Source organism: Notolabrus celidotus, chromosome 10, assembly GCF_009762535.1.
Source record: "Notolabrus celidotus isolate fNotCel1 chromosome 10, fNotCel1.pri, whole genome shotgun sequence".
Taxonomy (NCBI): Eukaryota; Metazoa; Chordata; class Actinopteri; order Labriformes; family Labridae; genus Notolabrus; species Notolabrus celidotus.
The window spans coordinates 28,511,522-28,536,280 of NC_048281.1; the positions used below are offsets into that span (position 1 = coordinate 28,511,522).

A 24,759-nucleotide genomic window follows, 5' to 3' on the forward strand; every position below is an offset into this window, starting at 1 on the left:
TTCAGGGTTAGATAATCTCCCCCCTGAAAAGCCCCTGCTTGGGGGGGTAGTACTTTTCAAAGGTCCTTGGACTTTCGGTTGAACGTTACAGTGTTTGTGGAGCTTACACAATTGTTGAAACACAGAGGGAGTTCATGGGAATGCATACTAGTTTAGTTTTTATTAAGATTTCAAAATATGATTTAATAAGCCCTGTGATAGGTTGGCGACCTGTCCAGGGTGTACCCTGCCTTCCGCCCGAAGCCAGCTGGGATAGGCTCCAGCCCCCCGTGACCCCTAATGGGATAAGCGGTCAAGATAATGGATGGATAGATGGAATAGGATTTAATATAATTTTTTTTCTCCATACGTCACTGGCCTGGTTTGCACAATCTACCCGGGACTTCAGCCCGCGGTCGATACGCAGACAACAATGGGGGCACAGGAACCTTTCAGTTCTGGGGAAAGTAGTTCTGGGGGCTAAAAGACCCCGGAACTCTTGGTGGAAATGCACCTTAATTGTAAAATATGACATTAAACAAACATAAGCATGAAAACATAAAATATTTTAAAATATAAAATCAAGAAAGAAAGAAAGTAAAAATGAGTTAAAAGAAATTAAAAGAAATTTAAAGAAATTAAAAGAAAATCCTTAACCAGAGGAGCTGATTATATTTAGAGTATGTTGTCTTGTGTGTGCATCATCTGGTACACCCTATTAATTAATCAGACCTGGGTTGTTTGCTTTATTATCCAAGTTCTGCTCAAGTTTATTTAGTCTGTCTGTGCTGTTCTTGTAGTTTAAGAAGATATTTTAGCAGCTTTAGATGTTGCATCTTTTAATCTTTAACTCCAGAGCTTTTATTTTGAAAATTCCCCATCACAGTCTCAGAGCAAAATCAACTTTTCTTCTAAGCTGCTGAACACTGCTGATTGGCATTGAGGTGCATCCTTCAATCTGCTTGTGTAGCTACAGTGAGCTGCAACAACAGGTCTGTCTCTTTGCATAACCTTCATGAGCAGCGAGGAATGCAAACTGGAAAGGGCAGATCCATAGCACACACCCCTCCTATTCCACACATACACTTAGTGACTCCCACACACATACACCCCGTCACTTCTTATCTCCCCTGCAGCTTTGAGGCAAGGGCTCCCTGACCCTGTGCAGCGTGTGTGTGTCTGTGTGTGTGTGCACATGTTATGCAGAGACTAGGACAGAGCGGCAGGCAGAGCTGAGATTGTGCGACCAGATCTGGAATGGGAGAGAGAGTCACAGTAGCAGCTGCTCCCTTGCATTAAGAGGCTCTCACTCTGACAGAGGACAATCACAGGGACACACAGGACCTCCGCTGCTGCCACTGCCTACTCTGTGATTCGTACAGACTACTAGAGGATACCACTGGATTGAGGGTTTTCGTTTTTGTGTGTATGTGCTCCCCGTCCTGTCGGGAGCGAGGATGAGGATGAGGGAGTTGTCTCTGCGTCAGGATCCTGACCTGAGGAAGGAGTTGGCTCTGCTGGCACGCGGCTGTGACTTTGTGCTGCCCTCTCGGTTTAAGAAGAGGCTCAGAGCCTTCCAGCAAGGACAGGCAGGTGTTTGTATGAGTGTATACCTTCTAACACACAGGCTTTTGTGGCCCTGTCAGCCTGCAGGGAACATCTGTTTTTGTGGAATGGTATTTGGGACTTCAATTCTTGGTATTCAGAAAAAAATGACAGGCCTTTAAACCTAAAGTAACAACAACAAGTCCTCACTCACTAAAAACTCTTAAAGTGGAACCTAACTGGTTTCTTGGGGCCAGTTTCACCTGGGACAAGTGAGGACAAACACACAGTTACATCACAGGCATTCAAAACTTTCATCATATATCTCACAACTGTGCCGTATGAAATTTGATATTGATGCCGTCATATTTGGGTTTTACTTTTGCAGTTGTTTCAAGTGTGAGAGAGGGAGAGAGAGGGAGAGAGAGAGGGGACAGTGCTGGGCAGGGCAACAGGAGATGTTAATGTCCTTTTATAGCCATAGCTGACACCAACACATGGGACAGAGAAGAGCAGAGGATACACTGCATTTATAACGAATCGTTCTATCAGTGTGTAAAGAGCAGATCATGACTGAATTAATTCAGTCAGCATTGATTCACCACTACGTGTTATGGCTAGCTTTTACCCCCTCTCTGTTCTGTTTAGTGTCAGAGTCGTAAACTTCATGGTGATAAGCCAGCAAAACAGTGAATGAGTCAAACACAAATAAACAACAATACAGTATTTTTATCTCTCCACAGAGGACAGTGCGGGGGTCTGTTTATGTGATTATTAAAAGCCATGGAGACTGATCTAGTTGGCAGATTCTTGGGTCATGTAAATAGTCATGATGATTGAGAGTTAAGCATGCCTCTCCCTCAAACTGTTTATAGTAACCGGCTGATACATGCAGCATAGAGACATGTTTGGATCCTCATGCGTTATGGCGTTTTATCTGTTGAGCTGTGATAATGTCTTCACTGATGTGTGTCGTTTACACCGTGGACACCATGGACACCAGTGAGGTTTCATCCCAGAATATGACCTCAGTGCAATACGTCAGCAGTAGCCGGTTTAAATCTCACTCATGTTGAACAAATGGATCAGTACATGAAGACAAGAGCTTCAGTGTCTGAGATGATTGTCACAAGGCTCATATGCTTATGCAGGAGAGCACATTTAGGCCTCAGGCAGATGTAGTTCAGAGGACACACACACTTGTATATTGTACGTTTCTGTGTTGTTGAGAAGTGCAGCTCTCTGATGAGGCATCTGTTAGAGATGTTAAGAATTCAGTTGGTCAGGTTCACAAAGTAAAGACAAACTTCAGGCAAGGCAAGTTTATTTATGAAGCACCGTTAATACAAAGAGCAATTCAGAGTGCTTCACAGAGTTAAACACAAAAGAAAAACCAGAAGAGCAACAATCAATAACAACATACAGCAAAGAGTTAAAACATTTTATGAGAATTTAAAAAATCTATGCAGCCAGTTATGTTTGATCACAAACCGTATAAAATATGGACGTAGTATCCGTGATGTCACCAATCTGTTTCTGAAGAGCTGTTTTGAGGCCAATCGTCGGCGGCAGCCATATTGCTGCTGTCGAGCGATTGTGACGTAAAGAGGCGGGCTTTGAGCCTCCTAGCCAACAGCTACAGTGTTCCTGCCTGTCAATCAAGTCAGCTGTGCCTCTCATTGTAAGACTCTTAATCTCAATATCTTCTAAATTGCCGCGTTATGGAAAAATTCACCCCCCGTACAGTGTGTGCCGATTCGAGTAATGAGCTATCCAGACTACACTTGTCTTTTGGACCAGTATGTAAACATGTTTATTTCTGCTGTAAAGATCGCCTTTTTTGAATTGGTGTGTATGTGGTTTCTGGTACTTCCAGAGCCAGCCTCAAGCGGATCCTTGATGAACTGCAGTTTTTAGCACCTCCACATTGGACTCATATTTCTAGACCAGAGGTTGCCGTTTGTGTTTGATCTACTCTCTCTCTCTCTCTCTCTCTCTCTCTCTCTCTCTCTCTCTCTCTCTATCTCTATCTCTATCTCTCTCTTTATCTCTCTATCTCTCTCTCTATCTATCTATCTATCTATCTATCTATCTATCTATCTATCTATCTATCTCTCTCTCTCTCTTTCTCTCTCTCTCTCTCTATCTATCTATCTATCTATCTATCTATCTATCTATCTATCTATCTATCTCTCTCTCTCTCTCTCTCTCTCTCTCTCCTCTCTCTCTCTCTCTCTCTCTCTATATCTATCTATCTATCTATCTATCTATCTCTCTCTCTCTCTCTCTCTCTCTCTATATCTATCTATCTATCTATCTATCTCTCTCTCTCTCTCTCTCTCTCTCTCTCTCCCCCTCTCTCTTTATCTATCTATCTATCTATCTATCTATCTATCTATCTATCTATCTATCTCTCTCTCTCTCTCTCTCTCTCTCTCTCTCTCTATCTATCTATCTATCTATCTATCTATCTATCTATCTATCTATCTATCTATCTCTCTCTCTCTCTCTCTCTCTCTCTCTCTCTCTCTCTCTCTCTCTCTCTCTCTCTCTCTCTCTCTCTCTCTCTCTCTCTCTCTCTCTCTCTCTATCTATCTATCTATCTGTCGCAGCCAAACGGCAACCTCCGGCCTTGAGATCTGAAGCCAATACAGAAGTGTTATAAACTGCTGTTCATTGAGTGTCCACTTGAGGCTGGCTTTCGGAAGTACCGGAAACCACATACACACCAATTCAAAAAAGCCGATCTTTACAGCAGAAATAAACATGTTAACAGCCTGGTACAAAAGACGAGCCTAGTCCGAATAGCTAATGTCCCAAAGTTGGCTCAGACCTCTTGACAGTCCCTCAGGTTGCCCGTATGCCTAATAGATCCAATATCAGCTTAATTCCATAAGGTCCTACCTAGTCAGAAAATAAGTAATTGTAAAATATGACATTAAACAAACATAAACTTTAAAACATAAAATATTTTTAAATACAAGATCAAGAAAGAAAGAAAGTAAAAATAGTTCAAATACTTAATTAAAACTCCTTTTCTTTTAATTTAAGTTTATCAAAAATGTTAAAAATGTGTAGTTTAAAAGTAGTGAACTTTAAGTTCCTAAAGCCATGCTGTTACCTCTACAGTACAAACCTCACACACACACACACACAGATGCATCACATGTCCTACCAACCAGTGTTCACCTGTAATTAAGCTAGCTGTTTTCTAAGCAACACATTTTTGCGCCATGACACTAAAGCCTTTCTAGTCCATTAAAGGGGCCTTCTGCTGAGGAAATCATTTGTTTTCATTAATCCATTTTGACATGCCAAAGGAGAAAGAGCTCAGCTATAATTAATAACATGAGCACATTTTCCATTCAAGTCTGTAGCTTCAAAGGCCATTATATTTTCCATGCTGGCTCACAGCAGTCACAGCATACTGGGACGCATGACTGAACCAACAGTGATGCTTTTTTGTGAAGTGTGTTTTCTTTTCTGTGTCAAAATACCTCACACCCCTTCTCCAGGTGTGTGTAGGAAATCTAACCAAAGATCACTTCAGGGTTTTTAGACCATCTTATGTTACATAAAGAGAAACTAATGATTCTGTTTCCTTCAACTCAAGACTGAAAAGATTCCATAAAAGTTTTGAATGTGTAAGTTAACACGAATAATTTCAAGTTTGGAGACATGGGAAAGACATCATACCTTTGTCACTAACCAAAACACACATAACATGATGATGTCATAGGTTGGTACAATTTGCAGTTATGGAAATTACTCTTGTGGTAGGGCGCACTCCCACTACGCAATCTGTAAATTGTCCAAGCACGTTTAACCCCCAAAGTCCAACTAGTGTGAGTATTCTGTTCCAAGCTCAACCACAGTACGACTCCTTGGCCCTCGCTATTGCATAATCAAGAAACCCAGGAGTGTTCGAGGGATGCATCTGACCAAAACGACTCAAAATAAGCCACAAAGTCAGAAAAGCGGCAGTCATGTTCTCTTTGTTGTTGTCCATTGAGCACTTCTTGTAAACTAAGGACACTACATCATGACAGAAAGCCATGCATGTGTGGTATTATGACTTGATGGCGTATTCACAAGGCCTAACCATGCTGAGGCCTAGCTGGGAATGTGCAATGTGTGGGCCAGTAGGGGACTGGCAAGGGGGGGCAGTCAAGCCTCCAAATGGGGCAACTGGGCCTCATGTGCCCTTAGAGTTCCTTATGTTGTCTCTCAACGTTCCTCCTCTACTCTGCTCATCCGGTAAAGAACGCTAGAGGAGTCCACATTTTTTAAAAGAGATGTAAATCATGACGTCAGATTTTGATCATCAAGTTGCGAATTAAAACTAAACGTCTTTAATTGATAATCAATCAATCAACCTTTATTTATACTCGAGAGATCATTGAGGGGCAACCCTCATTTACAATGATATTGAATCAGTTGTAGTGACATTTAAAAAACAAACAACAAACAAACAACAAGGCATCTAAAGTATCAAAGTCGGGGCGCTGGTGGCCTAGCAGTCTAAGCGCCCCACATACAGAGGCTACAGCCCTCGCTGCAGGGGTCGTCTGTTTGACTCCCGGCCGCTACCATTTCCTGCATGTCTTCCCCCGCTCTCTACTCCCCATATTTCCTGTCTCTCTTCAGCTGTCCTATCAAATAAAGGCAAAAAAGCCCCAAAAATATAACTTTAAAAAAGAGCATCAAAGTCATCAAATAGGATAATTTGTGATTTAGAGATAAAAACAATTAAAAGATCAAATAAAATGATACAAATAAAAGGAGGTGTATGGGACTATAAAAGCACTAAAATAGGAAGGTTCTATTGATTAGAATGATACAATAAATATATACAGGTGAACCTAGCTAAAACAGTTACAAAGCGGAGTTGAAAGGCTGAAAATGAAGTTTCTAAATTTTCCAACATTTGTTCATGAATCATCACGATACGTTCTAACCGCTATGGCAGAAAACGTGTTTAAGAAATATTTATTTGATGTGTATTTTAATTTTGTAGTTTGACCCATGTCCCATCTGTGATAATGGGTGGGCTTTATGTCCTGTACTGCAGCCAGTCAGCATGAGGACTGTTAAAGTTTTGGCTTCACTTCTTTGATAGCTGTTGTTCCGTCCATGGTTTTATACACCTTTCTAAACATTTGTGGCACCACTACTGACTATTACTTATTAACCATAACAACTAATGGCCTGTTAGATATCTTGTTAGAAAAGTTGAGCTGATTATCTCTGTTATGTATTTATGCATATTCAACCGCAAGTGTTAATACACAATGTGAAAAATAGAAACATACACTACCAGTCAAAAATTTGGACACACCTTCTCATTCAATTGTTTTTATTTATCTTGATTATTTTCAACATTGTAGATTAATACTGAAGACATCAAAACTATGAAATAATCTGGTTTTGCCATAATCTGGATTACTACAGTAGTCAAATAGGGCTATCCATTGTGTACTAACCCGACCTCTGAACAACACAACTGATGGTCTCAAACACACTAAGAAGGCAAGTCATTCTACAAATGAACTCTTGACAAGGCTCATGTTAATTAGAAACCATTCCAGGAGACCACTTCATGAAGCAGACTGAGAGAATACCAAGAGTGTGCAAAGCTGTCATGAAGGAAAAAGGGGGCTACTTTACAGAATCTAAAATATATTCTGCTTTGTTTAACACTTTTTTATTAATTAAATAATTCCATATATGTTCTTTTATAGTTTTGACGTCTTCAGTATTAATCTACAGTGTTTCAAATAATTAAAATAAACACAAACCCTTGAATGAGAAGGTGTTTCCAAACTTATTTAGATGTCATTTCTAAACTTGTCTAGTGTAGTCTTGTCATTCTGCTGTGGTTAAACAGAGTAAGATGGAGATATGGTCAGGATAATGAAGGTTTTTAGCACCAGACTCAAATGATAATCGTTTGATAATGACTTCCAATAAAGAGTGAAAGTTATTAGTCTGGATTATGTAACACAGTGGTGGTGATTAGAGATAAGTGGATGATAATTATGATCCCTGAGTCATCCTCTGATGGGCCCCGGGGCTGCTCTTTGATTACGGTTTCACTTAAGCAGTTTAGACTGTGTTTAAAGCAAGCCTGTGCACACGCTGGTATGTTTGATGTTAGCGTTTTAACAGTTTTTCCCCCTGTGTGTTTGTCCCAGGCCCAGGTGAGGACCGAGGAGCCCGTCACCACCGCGCTGAGTGAGAGCATTCCAAAATTTCACTTCCCACAGGGCCGGCCTCAAGCCAACCAAAACATCGACAGCCTCATTTCCAAAATTGAGAAAATATTTTCAGAATTCCCAAATGAAAGGGCCACCATTGAGGACATGGGGCAGGTTGCCAAGGTGAGGATGTGATTTGCTGCATGCCACCCTGCAAATGATTTTCATTACCGCCATTTAGTGTCTGACTTTGTGAATGTTTGCCGATTTTTTTCTTAAACTCTGGGAACATATGATCTCTGTCTCCCTGAGGAATGTCAGTAATCGCCCAGAAGGGAACCTGAGTGAGGAGAGAAATTACAGGTTTCCTCTGGGAAGTCTTTAAATGACGCCACACTGCTTGTGACATTACACTGTGGTTTTTTCACACATCTTGGATGTAGGAGGTTAAGGAGCTTAAATCATCTCTCTCTCTTCTCTGGATAAACACCACCCACTGCTCTTGTCTCTCCCCAGGCCTGTGAGTGCCCTCTTTACTGGAAAGCGCCATTGTTCTGCTTGGCTGGAGGCGACAGGACGGGCTTCGTGTCTGTTCACAAGTTCGTGGCGATGTGGAGAAAGTAAGACAATGCCTCTTCTTATTCTCACTGGACCTCTAGTGTACTCACAGCCAAACGACTCTTACACAATCGCCTTGAAACAATGACCACCACTTGCTTAGATTACAGACTGTGTGTGCAGCTCTTTGCTATCATGACATTTTCCTTTTTGATTTATAAACAGAAGTTGTTGATTAGAGGTCTTCACAAATACCCACAGGGGAACGAACACTTGGCATGATCCTTATTAAAGGAAAAATCCTTGGTTCAGTCATTCTGTTTCAAAGTGAAAGGAACACCTCTGGGCCTTTTGTAACGGCGTCTGCACATTAAGCTGTGTGCTGAATACTTTCGTATGCAATAGGCATGCTCTTGTATTAATGTGTGAGCCTCAGGAGAGCCGGACAGACCTGGCCTTTGACTTGAGCTCATGACTGAGCCATTCTTAGATGAGAAGCCACAACACATGCTTACATTATTCCCCGTCGCGACTTTAACGCTCAACACTTAAAGTCACCGGGCAGCCGTTCAGAATCTTAATTTCGGGCTGGCACTTTTGAGGGTAACACTTTGAAAACTTGTGCTCTACAAAGAATGATAAAAAGGATAGGGGGGACTATAAAGCAGCAACACAGGGAGTAACCTTGCAACCATCTGTTCCCTCTTTTCTTCTCCAGAACTCTGCTGACCTATCACGACGACGCTTCTAAATTTGTGCACCTCCTGGCCAAGCCTGGCTGTAATTACCTGGAACAAGACGACTTTATTCCATTCCTGCAGGTACTGGCTGCAGCACACCCAGGGAGAGGGCTGGACTTGGCAGATGGGGGGGATGGCAAAATTGCGTTGGCTACGGTGGAGCAAAACTGGACTTAATTTTTGGACTGTCCTGCTGAGGCAGTGCTTTTTTTAGTATGTCAGAGCATTAATTCAGGAACGTTACTCCACGCCAGACGTATAGAGAGGTTCCCCCGGTGCAGGAGTCCAGCTCAGCAGAAATTAACCATGGAAACAGGTTTCATGTAATAGAGACATTTAAGCTCCTAAAGAACCACAGAGAACATGGAACAGATTTCTCAAACAGTTTCATAGTATTGGTCTAATTGACAGTTTGTTCAGTCTTACCATGTGGACCTGCTGTGCTGGCTTTTGTATTCTCACTCCCCCTGACAAGCTGTTGTTGCTCCACACAGGCCCCGCCCCTCACCTGATTCATTTTCATGCTGGCAGGAGCGGCTGGGTCGCTCTGAACACCCGTTAGCATACCAGCAGAGATGCCTTGTGGCACACGCTGTTTAATTTGTATGGTTCCGCTCAGCGTATCAGCCTTGACTGTTTTGATGAATGAAAGGCGGATTGCAGTGGAGTAGATTTGACTGTCCCCGCCTGTTTCCTGTGCCCTGTGATTTATGTGTTTCTCTATGATTTAATTTCTCACAGTAAGAGTCAAAGAGGCACGACGGCCGCCCCGAAATAAGGCCTTTTAATTTCATTGCCGCCTCCGCATTTATGTCAACAATTCTTTCCCCCGAGCAGAGAAAAGGGGGGTGGAAAAAAGAGGAGACACAGTGTAGTTTCATGGCAGGGATATAGCTCGAGTTCATTTCAAATGCAGCACACCCCCCTGTGACTTTATGGCAAGAGGAAGGAGAGAAGGTTAAGAGCAGTCGCTGGCAAACGTCTTTACTGCGGCCTTCTCACCGCTCAGCTGTCAATCAGAGAGGCTTAAGATCATCCTGAAACCGGTCGACCCAGTGTTTTCTGACTTCAAAGAAACATTTACATTTGATGGCCTCTCCCTACGAGGCCTGGTGCCTTTTTATTTATATAACCCAATTTATAAAGCATATGGTATGACAGAGTGACGTAGATAGACGCTGACAGCTTCTGATGTTTGAATAAGTATGCATTTATATCCCCGCTCTGAATGTCATCTGTCCTGTCTGCCAAAGTGAGACAGACAGTTATGGTTTACCATTCAACTCCTCTCTGAAACTGAACTTAAAGTGTGAGCACAGCAGGTCACAGAGTTGCTCTTGGGCAATTGTGTTTGTTAGTTTTGTTGGGTTTGTTATGGAAATGAGTCAGAAATGCAAAAGAGACAAAGTGAGCTGACTTGTCTTTATGTTTTCAGGATGTTGTGAACTCACACCCAGGCCTGGCTTTTTTAAAGGAGGCGCCAGACTTTCACTCCAGATACATCACCACGGTATGATGGCTTTACACAATCAAAGGACATTACTGATGGGAAAGTGGAAGAAGTGAAAGATTAAAGTGACTGCATTGTTCAGGTTGTTCTCATGCGAATGTGATCTGTCTTTCAGGTGATTCAGAGGATATTCTACAACGCAAACCGGTCGTGGAACGGGAAATTAACACGTTCAGAGCTCAGGAAAAGTAACTTTCTTCAGGTATACAAAATCTTTTATTTAAAAAAATATATCTATGTGTTGCTGGTCCTTAAAACAACTAAAATCATCAAATCTTTATTCAAACGCATCGTTGAAAGTCATTCAGTGGTCCTAAGATCACTTTCTTGAGCTCTTATATGAAATTATTTATTTTGGTTGCATAGGCATTATATGTAAGGGTTAAATAATATCTTCTCATAGCTAAATTGTATTTATTTTTTTAAATACTCACACTTGATTTTTGTTTGCTAATTACTTTGTTTATTTTTTCCTGAAGGTCACTGAAAGGAATATTTTAATTAACACTTTATTTCAGACCTATAGGTCCATATCAGCATAAAAAGGCATATTAAAAAAAGATTGAAATATATAAATGATAATAATAAATACAACATATAAACAAAGATAAAAAAGACACAGTTCTCATGTTCACCATGGTTGAAAGCGAAAAAGACCCAATTTAATTATGTATGTTTTGTATTTATTATTAAATTACTGTCCCTTCTTTTTTTAATTATGTAAATAGTTTTTATTTGTTTTGTAATTACATCCTTTTTTTTTTTTAGTAATTGATCTCTGTTGAACCCAGGACTCTTTTGCAAGGAGGGGCAGCCTTCTTTTTTGAAGGTGTTGCTGTTGTTGAGGCCTTTCTGTGGGTCTTTTAGATCTTCAACCCCCCTACCTTTATTAGTTTTCATGATGTCACTGCCTGGTGTCTCATGTCTGTTGTTTTTGTGTTTGTATACGTGAAGAAAACTAAAAAGTTACAAATATATTTTTAAAACACACAAAAAGACATTTGTTCCAGTGTTTCCAATAACAAGAAAAATACCATGTGTCACTTAATGTGGGTTGAATGAGCTCCCTTATTATTTTACTTTCTGAATGAGGAAATCGACACATACATTTATACTTTTAATTTCTCAGCACAGCATGAAATGTCGGGACATTATTAGAAACAAACATACAATTTACACTCGTCCATCTTGGTCATTTGAGCAGGAGTCTATACAAATCATTATATGCTCCCTGAAGCTTTCTTATTTTATCTTTACTGTAATTTCACCACTGAATAAAGTGAACAGTGTTTGGTTTATGAAAAAAAAAATCTTATTATATTAAAATTATTTGCCAAATCAGGAGCAAGCCCCTACAGAACATTGAAGTCACATTTGACAGCATCCAGATTGATGGTCAGATAAAAACACAGCTTGTAAACATGTCAGATATTTAATCACATGACCTGATTTACTTTATTTAAGGGTCAAATGAAGGGATAGATCATGCATCATGTTGCTGTAACTCCTGTTTAGCACCTAAAAGAGTTACAGTGTATGTCTGTAAAAACTGAGGGATATTTACAACAGACAATCAGGCTGATTTTCACAGTTTGTTCAAATTTCTTCATTAAAAAATGACCTTCAAAGTCGACTGTAACTGTTTCTTTTTGTTCCAGAATCTGGCTTTGCTGGAGCAGGAAGAGGACGTGAACCAGCTGACCGAGTTCTTCTCCTACGAACATTTCTACGTCATCTACTGCAAGTTCTGGGAGCTGGACACCGACCACGACCTTTTCATCGACCAGAAGGACCTGGCACAGCACAACGACCAAGGTAAAGCACATCAGAAGAGAAATAACTGGAAGTAAGCTGCAGAATCTGTTGTCTTTGGATGCACTTTATATGAAGTGAAGGAAATAAATGCAGACAGACAAGTGCTGATGCTTTCTCATGCACACTGAATTAACTCAATTTAACTCCCACTTGTTACACTCTTTTTGAACTGAAGCTACATGAAAAGCATTTGTAAATGTTTTTGGTCTACTGCTCACACACAAACCCAGATTTAAGAGAAAGACTTGTCTTTGACGCTTCCTCCCCACACGCTCAACACCACATGTTCCTGGTTGATGGCCTGCGAGTGAGACAGGGGAAATGAGACACAAGATCAATAAGAGAGCAGCGTATATACTCTGCTCGAATGACGCCATGTCTGGAGCAATTTCTGCCTCTATATGGTCCAAATGATGACCAGAGGATTTATAGCATTGTCAAGATAAAAAAAAGAGCTACATTAGCCTGCGTGGATTTACAGTCTGTGAGAATGGATTACATGTGTTGTGAAAAAGTTCTACATAAAATGAGAGAGCGGTTCTTTCCCCCGTGAGTCTGGATGGTATGTAATCTGTTTGCTGTTTTATTTTCCAGCCATCTCCCATAAGATGATTGAGAGAATATTCTCAGGAACGGTAACAAGGCAAGTGAAAATGTACGAAGCCTTCATATCTACAGCAGTAAACACATCATTGTGTGTTTTTATTAAGGTTGTGTTCCAGTAGTGATCGTGTGTTGTTTTCTTCCATCAGAGACAGACGGGTGCATAAGGAAGGGCGGCTGAGTTACGCCGACTTCGTCTGGTTCCTCATCTCTGAAGAAGACAAGAAGACTGACACCAGGTATCTTTACTTAGAGTGCTTTTTATTACCCTGACATGCCTCATCTCTTCCCTTACTTGTGTGTCTTCTTTGCATTGAAGCTTCTCCTCATGAGGAGGTGAGATAGAGACATGATCAAGGGGTAGAAGCTACCAGATGAGGAATCTTTGGTCCCAGAGCTTGTGTCTGAAGCAACTTAAGTTACTAATAACACGCTGAACGGCTGTAGGAACTGTTAGATGGACTGATTTAAGTCACTTCTTGTAGAAGCATTTTAAAACATTAAAGTGTGGTGCAAAGATTTATAGACAGAACTACAGAGCAACTGACAGAGGGAGAAGAAAATCTCTCATCAGACTATTAAAGTTAGGACTATTAGGTGCCGTGTGCACTAATGCCGTTCTTCCCGCTGGCAGTGCCTGTTTTATAAATTTTAATTTCCAGTGTTCAGCGTCCTCTGTGCATAAACGCCCTCAGCGTCAGTGGATTTTTGTCACAACACTCTCAGTTTAAAAGCAGTTCAACACCGCCGTGTTCATCAATGTCACTTCTCGATCACTGACCAATCGGAATCAAGAAGGGGCGGGACTTCCAATATCACTTTTTAACAACAATGGCAGACGTCCATACGATGGAGAATAGTTATCACACTTGTTTTCTTCAGGTACAATTTCAAAGTTTAGAGCTGCTGCTAATGCTGTGACACGATTTCTATCACTAGTTCTTACAGTTCCTTGTTTCGATGCCTTTGAATGACAGCTAGTATGAAGCGTACAGAGCATTTAAAACAAACCTCACGGTCACTACTTAGGGAAGCAGAAGTAGTAGGTTTTTTTAGTAGTAGGTTTAGGTTTATTTTGGTCTGCATCAACAACCAACACTTCCCTCCACAACAGAGGAGCCATGTAAAATCACAAAACAATCACTGAGGGATTCAGCAAGAAAATATATACAGACATACACCCACATATTGATATAAGATGAGATATTACTTTATTGATCCCCGGGGGGGAATTCAGTTGTTGCAACAACCCAGACATAAGTGCAATCAAGGAAAAGTTCCAATCAGTAAAATAAAACAAGTAAAAATAAGAATAGATAAATAAAGATAGAATACAATTTAGGTATATACAACGTTACAAATGGATTAAATAGAAGTAATTACAGGCAGTATTAAAATGATTCAGTAGTGACAGGTTCACATGGTGTCAATATGGTTTGGTAATGACAGATTAAGCAATATAATAAATAAATATGGGCATATAATGTGACTGTAAGTTGTAGTAAACAATAATAATGTAATATAATATAACAAAAATAATTATTTCATGTAATATGCAACAAGATATGTACATTCATGGATACACATCCACATATATTTTAGTCAATCACATGCAGTAAGTGCTGCGGGACACAGCACCTTAGGGCAACTAATGATAAGCTCTGAAGCTCAGTTTTCTCTCCTAGTCAAAACTCTATTCGTACACATAAGGATTGTAATTTTAAAAATGCAGAATGACAGCTTTCCTATCCACAATTGTATATTTCAGATATCTACAAAAGGTCATTCTCCCTATCCAGAATGTACATTTGGATATCTTCCTTAGGAAAAACTCATGTTTCACATATCCTCAATCCAGCTGTTACTTGTTGGATATCTAAAATTCCAGTTGTGACTAAAAACAACCTTATCAGGCGCAGATTTTGCCCATGGTTCTAATCCAGCCTGCGGCCCCTTTCCCGCATTTCATTCCCTTACTCTCTCTCGGTTTCCTGCTCTATCCACTGTCCTCTCCTCTCTAAAATAAAGGTGTAAACGCCACAAAACTATAACTTTTTAATTCTTTCTGAGAAGAATCCTATCGAACGTATCTAAAATGTTCATTCTGGATTGGAAGAATGACAATCTGGATATCTTCAAGGAAGGTTTGATACACATGAATGACAAACATGACTTAATTTGTCTCAGGAGAATGACATCATGGATATCTGAAATGCTCATTATGTCCAGGAAGTATTAAATCACAGATCTCTGTAATGAAGATCAAGTCCAGCTTCAAATGTTAAAACTGCTTACCACAAGCTCCCAGAGTCACACTGATTGTATCTTGTGTTTGTTTACAGTCTGTACATATTTCTCACACAAACCTTTCCTCTGCTCCTCCTCCAGTATAGAGTACTGGTTCCGCTGCATGGACCTGGACGGGGACGGGGTGCTCAGCATGTACGAGCTGGAGTATTTCTACGAGGAGCAGTGTCAGAAGCTGGAGACCATGGCCATCGAGCCCCTTCCCTTCGAGGACTGCCTGTGCCAAATGCTGGACCTTGTCAAACCGGAGGTCGAAGGTCAGTCCCGGTCTTTACATTTATACACACTCTCAGAAGTTCACACACCGGACAGTCTGACAGGCTCCACAGACACGGTTTCAGGCCGGGGGCATTGATCACAGACCGAGCGCACACTTATAGATGAGACACTGACTGATCGGGACTGCCAGCTGCTGGTGTCATCCACACCGTCGACAAATTCCCTCCAGCACTCAGCTTAACTGCTCTTCCATTTAGAAGACACTGGTCCATGGTGAGGGTATGCATGTTTAGTATTGACAGCCACAGCAAGAATGTGACCCTAAGTCGACCTGCTGGTATGCTGCAGTACTGGAGCTTATGGCAGAACATGTAATGTGACCCTTTTTCCTACTGAGAGCACAACTCTATACATTATTAGCAGGGTTTAACATTTGAGAAATGCCCAAAATGCTACTGTCAAAAAAGGGTGATTTTATTCTCTCAATGATTTTCCACTGAGAGTTCTGACCACTACAAACATACAACCCATCAGTTATATCAGCTCTTTGAATTAAGGGCTTTTTGTATGTGTTATGTCACAGCCAATCAGACGTCTCAAACTCTGTTCACGTTCAGCTGCAGCCCCCAAACATTACACTGTGCTCCACAGCTACAAGTAACCTCCCTTCATACCTGACTCATCTCTGTTTAACCCTCCTGTTATGTCGCGGGTCAAATTGACCCATTTTAAAGTTCAAAAAATTTTAAAAGAAAATTTAATTTTCGCTTTGAAACTTCTTCTGCTTGGCTTAATTAGTGTGAGCAACATATAAAATGAAAATAGTTCATTTCACACATTCGCAACCCCCCCTGCATGTTTATATCACATACTGTTCGTGGGTCAGTTTGACCCTGCAGTCAAAGTGGTGGCTAAAAGGGGTTAGAAGTGTCAAATACTAAATGTTTCTTTGCAACTGTGTGACATATTTCACCCCGATCACTTTCCAATGTACGTAAAGACAAGTTTTAACATGAATTTTCATTTAAAAAAGAGTGAGTTATCCTCATTGAACCATGATCTGTGAGAATTAAGAACACCAATGCACTAAATATTGATTTAAATGGTTAGTAATGAAGTTAATAATGAGATTAAAAAAATGTTTATTGGGATTTTTTTGGGTTCTGACACTTTTGAATCATTAAATATGACCCGGGTCAAGTTGACCCAGGAACATTATTGTTGTCCCTAAGAAACAAACATAACAGGAGGATCTCAAGTTAAACAACCTGATCACAAACTGCATCTCTGAAATATTGCTGCAATAATATGTAGAATATTCCTTTAAAGAACAAGTGTCTGAACTGCAGAGGGAAAGGACTTGACGTAGTCTTCAGAGTGTAAGAAATACTGTCAGGAACAGAGGTTCACAAACGTGTGTGTATTTGTGTTTATGAATCTTTATTTAATTGTTTTAATCATGTTTATATTGTATATTTTGTTATAATTATAATTATATTAGACAGGACAGGAAAAAAAACAACCTTGGTTTCAGAGGATTCTGCCGCTAGAATAAAGCAGGGTTTCCCAAAGTGTGGGTCCGGACCCCCTGGATGGTCATGGGACACAAATGGGGGGTCGTGAGATGTCTTCCTTTTTTTAAGTTATTTTAAAATAGTACATTTTATCCATTATAGTAAAAAATATCAACAAAAATAGTAGCTAAACTTGAAATAAAACCTTAAAAATATAAAATGTAATGAGTTTTATGTCTTTCTTTGTTGCCAGATGACTCCTAAGTTTAGAGTTAGTGAACAGTTAATTATCAAAAGCATCAGTAGCAGCAGGTTAATTCATAACAGCACAGGAAACACAGACACATGCTCATATAGGTAGGCTAATTTTCTCCAGACCAGCTAAACGCGAATCTTTGGCATCTATATTTTGGGCGTGGCGGTCTGAAAAGATTGGGAATAAAGGATAAGTAGATAAAAAGTAAAAATGTTAATAGTTTTAGGTGATTGGGCTTTGACTGTTAAAAGTAGCTGGATAATAATAATAGGCGCACAAATGAATATGATTAAATTAAACTTTGCCAATCTGTGATCTTTTGATGATTTATTCCTTAATCCCTAAAATTCCAAACACATCCTTACAGCAGCTTCTCTAATGAGACAGTTTACCGTTTTTCTGTTTACACACGTTTAAGAATGAATCGTCTTTGGTCTTCAGTCAGAACGATTTGAGGACTTGTCACTGAGCTCTGATAACTTGTTACAGACACATTATTTAACACTTCAAAGAGGAGAGGATTCAGTTAATGAGAATGATGATTGACAGGTTATTAAATAATTAAATGAAATATGAGTTGCAGCCTGTTGTGTCCCTTCTGTAGTTAGCTAGTGAACATAAGGTTAACCCCTTCAGCACTCAGAGCTCACACTAAATGAGTTATTTACTGAGTCATGAAGGATTGAGGCATGATTTTTTAAAGCTGTGTTCATGACAAGCTTACCTGAGAAACTCTGAGTGATCTCTTTTATACAGTTTAGTCACGCCCATGTCATAATTCATCTGTCACTGGGTAAGTTATTTGTGTGATAGTACTCATCTATTTTTTCCCATCCAGGTAAGATCACCCTGCGGGACCTTAAGAGGTGCAAGCTGTCCCACATCTTCTTCGACACGTTCTTCAACATAGAGAAGTACCTGGACCACGAGCAGAAGGACCCGTTCTCCGTCATCAGGGTAAGACCTCTTAAGGGGGCGTCAGCAGATGTGGGATGGTATCATGACTTGTTTTCCTGTCAGAGGTTGAGTGGATCATGTAACCTGTCGTGTTTTTAAGGAGGTGGAGACAGACGGACAGGAGGTCTCGGACTGGGAGAAATACGCCGCGGAGGAGTACGACATCCTGGTGGCTGAAGAGGCCGCCAACGATCAGTGCAACGACGTGTAAGTCTGACTTTACACACGGGTCTGTTAAACATGAATTTACTAAACTACTCATTACTGAAAGTGAGAAGTTAAACAATAAAAGTGGAAGAAACTCAACACAGCTCCTGCTCAGTAAGATACTTCTAACTAGGGCTGTCTAATGACGTCCTACACATTTAGCTCTTATATATTAATCTGAGAGAACATCTCCTCTGCCATCGATTGTTAAGTCTACATCCCCCTTGACCTCTGCTGCTCCTGTACCTGTTCAGAGGAAGGTCTGCTACACACACCGTCATCAGACACATGCATACAAAGACTCACTCACATCCAGACTCAGCATGCATTGACTGGAGTGCAGCCTTCTCTGTTTAATGTAAATCCACCTCTGTCACTGTTTTTAGAAGTCTGTAAAAAGTGCAGATGTCCTTTAGATCCACGTTCTTTTTCATCACTTTGAAAAGCGACATCATTATCAACGATCCTCCTCCACACGCGGATCACAAGCTGGGATAAATGATTTGCAGGGAGGGAAAAAAAAATGAAGCTTTTGTGGTTTAGCACACAGCTGATGAAGAGGAAGACAAACAGAGAGAGGGGGACAAAGCAGGCAGAGCAACATGATCAGATCATAGCAGTTTAATAAGATGCAGAAAAGAGAACAATTAAAATGTGAGTTAGTAAGAACCATATACTAATGATGGTGAAGCTGTAATTCTGCCTGTAATGAAACGCTTCTCACATTATTGATGAGATTAATAGCGGTTAATTTATCACTTAATTTAGCAGCGTTTAGCTCAACAGACTTGGTGATACAGTATTCATTAGTATATTTAAATTAGAGTATTATTACTTAATTTTTAAAATCTTTTTTAGTTAACTTAGTCAAGTCAAACTTTATTTATAAAGCACATTTAAAAACAACCTCAGTTGACCAAAGTGCTGTACAGCTATTAAAATACAATATAATCATACACAAATATAATAATAAATAAAAACCATAAAAGAATAATAAGAGCTCAATTTAGGAAATAAAAAGAGTAAAAAAAAGCCAAGGATTCTTGCTAAGCTGGGACTGAACGCCAAGGAGAAAAGATGGGTTTTCAGCTGTCAACTTAGAATGATTCTCTCGTATCCACACAAGGAAAGCTTCCCCTTTTAAGGACGCCTCCATCTTTCACCGCCATGTTTCTACAGCAGCACAGAGGGGTCAAACTATACGGCATGTGCGTTTTTTGTATTTAGCCGAAAATGAGACGTTTGTAAGACGCAGAAGAACAAGGTTGTTGTTGTTGTTGTTGTTGTTGTTGTTGTTGTTGTTGTTGTTGTTGTTGTTGTTGTTGTGCACAAAAGACTATATGTTTTTGATGGATCAGACTTGTAATGCAACACAGGACCTTCTTTTCTTCGACAGCCACTGTCACTTTACTGACAGGAGGGGTTGAGCAATATCACCAAGTAATAATAGTAATAATAATCAATTTTATTTGGGACGCCTTTCAAGTCCCCCAAGGTCACCTTACAGATAATAAAAACATTCATCATTAAAAAAACAAGAAAAAATAAATACATAAAATAAATAAAAACTAATGAAGTGCACAGAGTCCAGTTATTAAGTATTCTCATTTCTACACACATAACCTTTAAAATACTTCTTAGAACTTCAAATGAATTTCTGTCAATAGCAGCTTGCCATTGCACCTCATCATCTGCCAGCGGATTATTTTTTATTTAACTTTTAGGCTAAGTTTCTCTTTTCTGTCAGTTTCAGACAAAGTCCTTAATTCCAACCCTATTTGTGCTGAAGATATGTTGTTAGTAGGGCTGGGCGATATGGGAAAAAATCCTATCACGATAATCTTTTTCATATAAGTCGATATCGATATGTATCACGATATAAATCAAATAACTTTTTTGTCAAGCTTAAATTATCCATTACTCATAAGTGAGTTGTGAAGACATCAGAAGGTTATTTTTGACTTGGTTTATTTTTTTGTCAGAGGTTGAAGTTAGCTTTTCATGCTACTGGAGATAAAAAAAAGGGTTTCTCCAAAAATAGGTTTAAGTGTTATTTAGAAACACAAATACAAGTTACTTTTTTTTGCAGTGTTACATATTCTTTATGTAAAATGTTAAGGCTTTATTAGCAAAAAAAAAAAACTTTGCAGATGTCCTGCCAATGCTCGTCACTGATCACTCTTAGTGAGTGTTAAAAACTGCTTTAAAAAGTTAATTTCTACTCTTTGCATTAAAAACATACAGTTGTGCTCATAAGTTTACATACCCTGGCAGAATGTATGGTTTCTTGAGTAGTTTCTGTTGTCTTTATGATATTAAAAGAGTAAACACAGTTGTTTGATTAAAAAAATTGCTTCACCAAACCACTAACAATAAGTGAAACAAAAGTTTTTCTCTTATCATTCATATTCTCTGAAAAATGGCCAAAAAAATCCCAAATCTGCCAGGGTATGTAAACTTATGAGCACAACTATATATATTTTCTATATGATCTTATTTCAGTCGAAAGATAAGCACTCTCTTTTCCCCCCTTGCCATTATACATGTAGAAACTGTATCATTAAATAAGAATGGTGTATATATGTAAGTTGGTTTTGTACAGAAGTTAAACATACTTTTTTAAAGAGGCCCTGATTACTATATTTTGGCTTTATTATGAAACAAAATATGATCCATCTTACAAGCTCTGTATTACTAATGTAGTGTGGTTATCAAATGTGGAAACATATTTGTAAATGTCATGGATTGAAAAACAAGAAGAATTTGATTTCTGTGTCCCGTCCATGTGGAGGATGTAAACATCAGAGTGACTCAGCTAAATGTCTCCTAGCTAAGCGCGGCGTTCTGCCCGGCAGCAGAGCCCCTCAGAGGGTCAGTCAGTGATAGACGAGGCTGTTGACAGGTATGTTGTATGGCGGTTTTAGGAACACCACCGACTTCTAAAGACAGACTGCTAACCAGAGCAGGTAAGACACTAAGGGTACCAGCAGGGACTAAGTGTTCTCCTCCTCCTCCTCCACCTCCTCCTTCTTTTTTAGAAAGTGTAGTCCTAAACCCACTCCTGGCTTGTGTCCTGAGTAAAGTGTTGACAGCAGATCCTTGTTTTGTCAGGCAGCACAGTATCGTGTATATGTGGCACGTCTTAGAGCTGGGAGTCTGTTTTTTTGACCTGACAGCTTCTCTTTTTTTTTTGTATCCTTCCACTTCACAAAAAAATCTCTCCTGCACTCTCTTTGTCCGGCCTTTATGTGCTGCTCCTTTTGTCCTTCACAGTCTCACTGGTTCGTTGAATATCTCCCGTATGTTCCAAGAAATAGTTTGACATTTTGGGAACAACACTTATTTCTCTTTTTTAAGAGTGTGAGAGAAAAAGTTGACACCATTTGTGTACATGTACAATAAATATGAAGCTTCCAGAAGTGGTAAAAAAGCTTTGTTTATCCTACAGCAACTTTAAAGTTCACTAACTCACATACTGGTTTGAATTATATATTTATAGTCTTAACAAATTTGTACACTTCTGTGCAGTTCTCACAAACATGACCTATAACATGTTTTTAAGGAGGCTCTCAAACAGTAGAATCACAGTAGGTGTTTTTCGACCGCAGGAACTTTACCCTGGAACTAGGGACTTTACCCCTGAACTACATGCGTTTTCGACCGGAGGAACCAGGGTCTAAATTTAGTTCAGGGGTAGATAATCTCCCCCGTGAAAAGCCCCTGCTTGGGGGGTAGTACTTTTTAAAGGTCCTGGGACTTTCAATTGAACGTTATAGTGTTTGTGGAGTTTACACAGTTGTTGAAACACAGAGGGAGTTCCTGGGAATGCATACTAGTTTCGTTTTTTATTAAGATTTCAAAATGATATTTAATTTTTTTTTTTTTCTCCATACGTCACTGGCCTGATTTGCACAATCTACCCGGGACTTCAGCAGCCCACGGTCAAAACGCAGACAACAATGGGGGCACAGGAACCTTTTAGTTCCAGGGAAAGTACTTCTGGGGGCTAAAAGACCCCAGAACTCTTGGTCGAAATGCACCTAGTGTTGCCTTGGCACAGAGCTAGCTGTTTACCTCTGTTTCCAGTCTTTATGCTAAGCTAAGAGGTCAGCTTCTGGTGATAGTTTCATATTTCTGGTACAAACTGGAGACTTGTATTCTCCTCTTAATCTCTCACCAAGACAGGAACCTCTCAAATGTGGAACTATTTCTTTGGCATGGTTCTCCCTCAGTTCATGTTCCAGAGTAAGAAGTTATTGGCTCTCCTTTTGTTCCATATCACTCACCTTTGTCTCCATCTTTCTGATCAGGTATGAAAATCCCCTCAGCCCTATAGGGCAGCACATCTCCAGTGACCTGGGCCTGTCAAAGAGACACTTCTTTGAGATCCCGAGTCCGCACTGCAACCTGGACCTGGACGAGTACGAGTACGAAGACGACTTTGAATGACCCTCCATCCTGCAGGGTTCTCTCACACACACAGCTGAAGCAGCAGCAGTTAGTGGATGAATCGCATCAGGCGTAATAAAAAAATAATAGACTTGCAGGTTGAGGCGAAGGTTCCCCGACCTGCATGACAGGACCCACTGCAATAAACGGAATGACCGCTACGCCAGAAGACACTGGAGGAGGAGCACGGGCGGGGGTCAGAATTTCTGGAGGATTTCAAAACTGTATTATGTGTGAGAAACAGGAAATGTGAAGCAGTTGGAGCACAATGGTGTATTATACCGGATGATTTGAATAGTGTTTCTGATACAGAGACCAGTATCTGTCTCTCAGACTGCCTAAAATGCTGTGTCAGGGATTGTAGAACAAATTGGAGCCCAAATAAAGGACTGGTTTCAGGTCAAAATCAAGTGACAATAAGAAACCACAGCAGTGTGGTGCTAGCAGAGAGTTTGCAGAGCTAGCAACATGTCAGAAATCAGTGTCCTCCCTCAAATATTATATTATATTATTATGTGCATTTTTCATCTCAGTATCAGAGGGGTACTCAAGGTTAGGTATCAGAACCTTTCCTGTGTCTGTACGTCTGTAGTTTGAATAATGTCCCGTTACACTTTAAGAAGTAACACCAGCTGATAACGACACAAGCTCCGCCCCCTCTCGTTAACACATTAGAAGTTGTGATTTGTATGTTAAGCTTTGTACAGAATAATGTTTGGGACAAGTGCCGTGTAACCACACTCACATGAGCTGAATCACTTTCTTTGCACACTGGAGCTTGCTGGATTTTTTGCACAGAGAACACGTAAATTTGATTCAGGTTTTGAACTAATTACCATCTGACGTCATTGGCTAATGTTACATTCCAGTGATAATGGAAAGCTGTAAATTAATTCGTGGTTGTTTTGATGAAATATAGAGTTGCTGTAAATGCCAAATAAGCCACCGTAAAGCCTGCTGTACACACGAGCACACCGTGCAGACTGCCACACAGAGTATATTGTACAGGTCTGAGTTCATTATGATGTAGAGCTACAGTCTGAGTGCGATGGGTTATAAATTATTAGAGATGGATTTATAAATAAGTGTAAATATTTATTTGGTGCTTGCTGTGTTGTAAATGACTTGGGCAAGTGTTTTAGAGATGTTGTTTTTCTATGTTATAAAGTCGTTTGAATGTACTTTCACAGAACAAAGGGAACCAATTTTAAAATGTTGTGTTTTTCTTTAAATTGATAATAAAGCCTTGGTTAATGGAAGAGTAAAGAAAGGACTCTGTGATGTTTCATTTCACCCATTAAAGCTTCTGTGAGGATTTTTAACTGGTTAGGAAACAGACTGGAATTAATTAGGGACGGGCATTTCAAGCCCAAACAATATTCCATGATCACTGGCATCTATTCGGCGATTATTCGTGATGTAACGTTAAGTTGAGACAACGGCTGCAGGTGTAGACCGTAAACACTCCATGGGACACCTGTCCTGTGGGGCGGCTGTGGCTCAGTGGGTAGAGTCAGTCGTCTATCAATCGGAACGTTGGCGTTTCGATCCCAGCTCTGGTAGTCACATGCTGAAGTGTCCTCGAGCAAGACACTGAATCCCGAATTGCTCCTGCTGGTGTTCAGCGGTGTGTGAATGTGTATGAAAGAGATTAGCTAATACTGATGGTTTCCTCACTACATAGCAGCCTCTACCATTAGTGAGTGAATGGGTGAATGAGTAGTGGAAAGGTGCTTTGAATGCTCAGAAAGACTAGAAAAGCGCCATATAAGTACAAGTTAATTTACCATTTCACGGTCGATTTGCGTGGCAGTCGCGTTAATAAGAACCAGGAGGAGGTGCTGCTAGTAGCGGGCACTGGAAGTGTCTGTCTCGACCTTTATGGCGGTGATTCTGTGACGCA

The 24,759-nt window shown here is 40.1% G+C and overlaps 1 protein-coding gene across 3 annotated transcripts in view; it reads left to right on the forward strand.

Annotated features, from left to right (window-relative positions):
* Window positions 1-24,120, forward strand: part of ppp2r3b (protein phosphatase 2, regulatory subunit B'', beta) — a 40,816-nt gene extending 16,696 nt beyond the window's left edge. Inside the window, exons 3-15 of one of the 3 annotated variants that reach the window (XM_034693645.1) lie at window positions 7,719-7,904; window positions 8,238-8,341; window positions 8,998-9,100; window positions 10,455-10,529; window positions 10,645-10,731; window positions 12,188-12,344; window positions 12,939-12,999; window positions 13,097-13,186; window positions 15,336-15,511; window positions 18,082-18,200; window positions 18,301-18,407; window positions 21,332-21,373; window positions 22,718-24,120. In XM_034693645.1, coding sequence (XP_034549536.1) covers window positions 7,719-7,904; window positions 8,238-8,341; window positions 8,998-9,100; window positions 10,455-10,529; window positions 10,645-10,731; window positions 12,188-12,344; window positions 12,939-12,999; window positions 13,097-13,186; window positions 15,336-15,511; window positions 18,082-18,200; window positions 18,301-18,407; window positions 21,332-21,350 — 1,284 coding nt within the window. In that variant the 3' untranslated portion in view covers window positions 21,351-21,373; window positions 22,718-24,120. The remainder of the gene's footprint in view (window positions 1-7,718; window positions 7,905-8,237; window positions 8,342-8,997; window positions 9,101-10,454; window positions 10,530-10,644; window positions 10,732-12,187; window positions 12,345-12,938; window positions 13,000-13,096; window positions 13,187-15,335; window positions 15,512-18,081; window positions 18,201-18,300; window positions 18,408-21,331; window positions 21,374-22,717) is intronic. The other 2 variants (XM_034693643.1, XM_034693644.1) reach the window with 2 other exon arrangements.
* The last annotated feature ends 639 nt before the right edge of the window (window positions 24,121-24,759 follow it).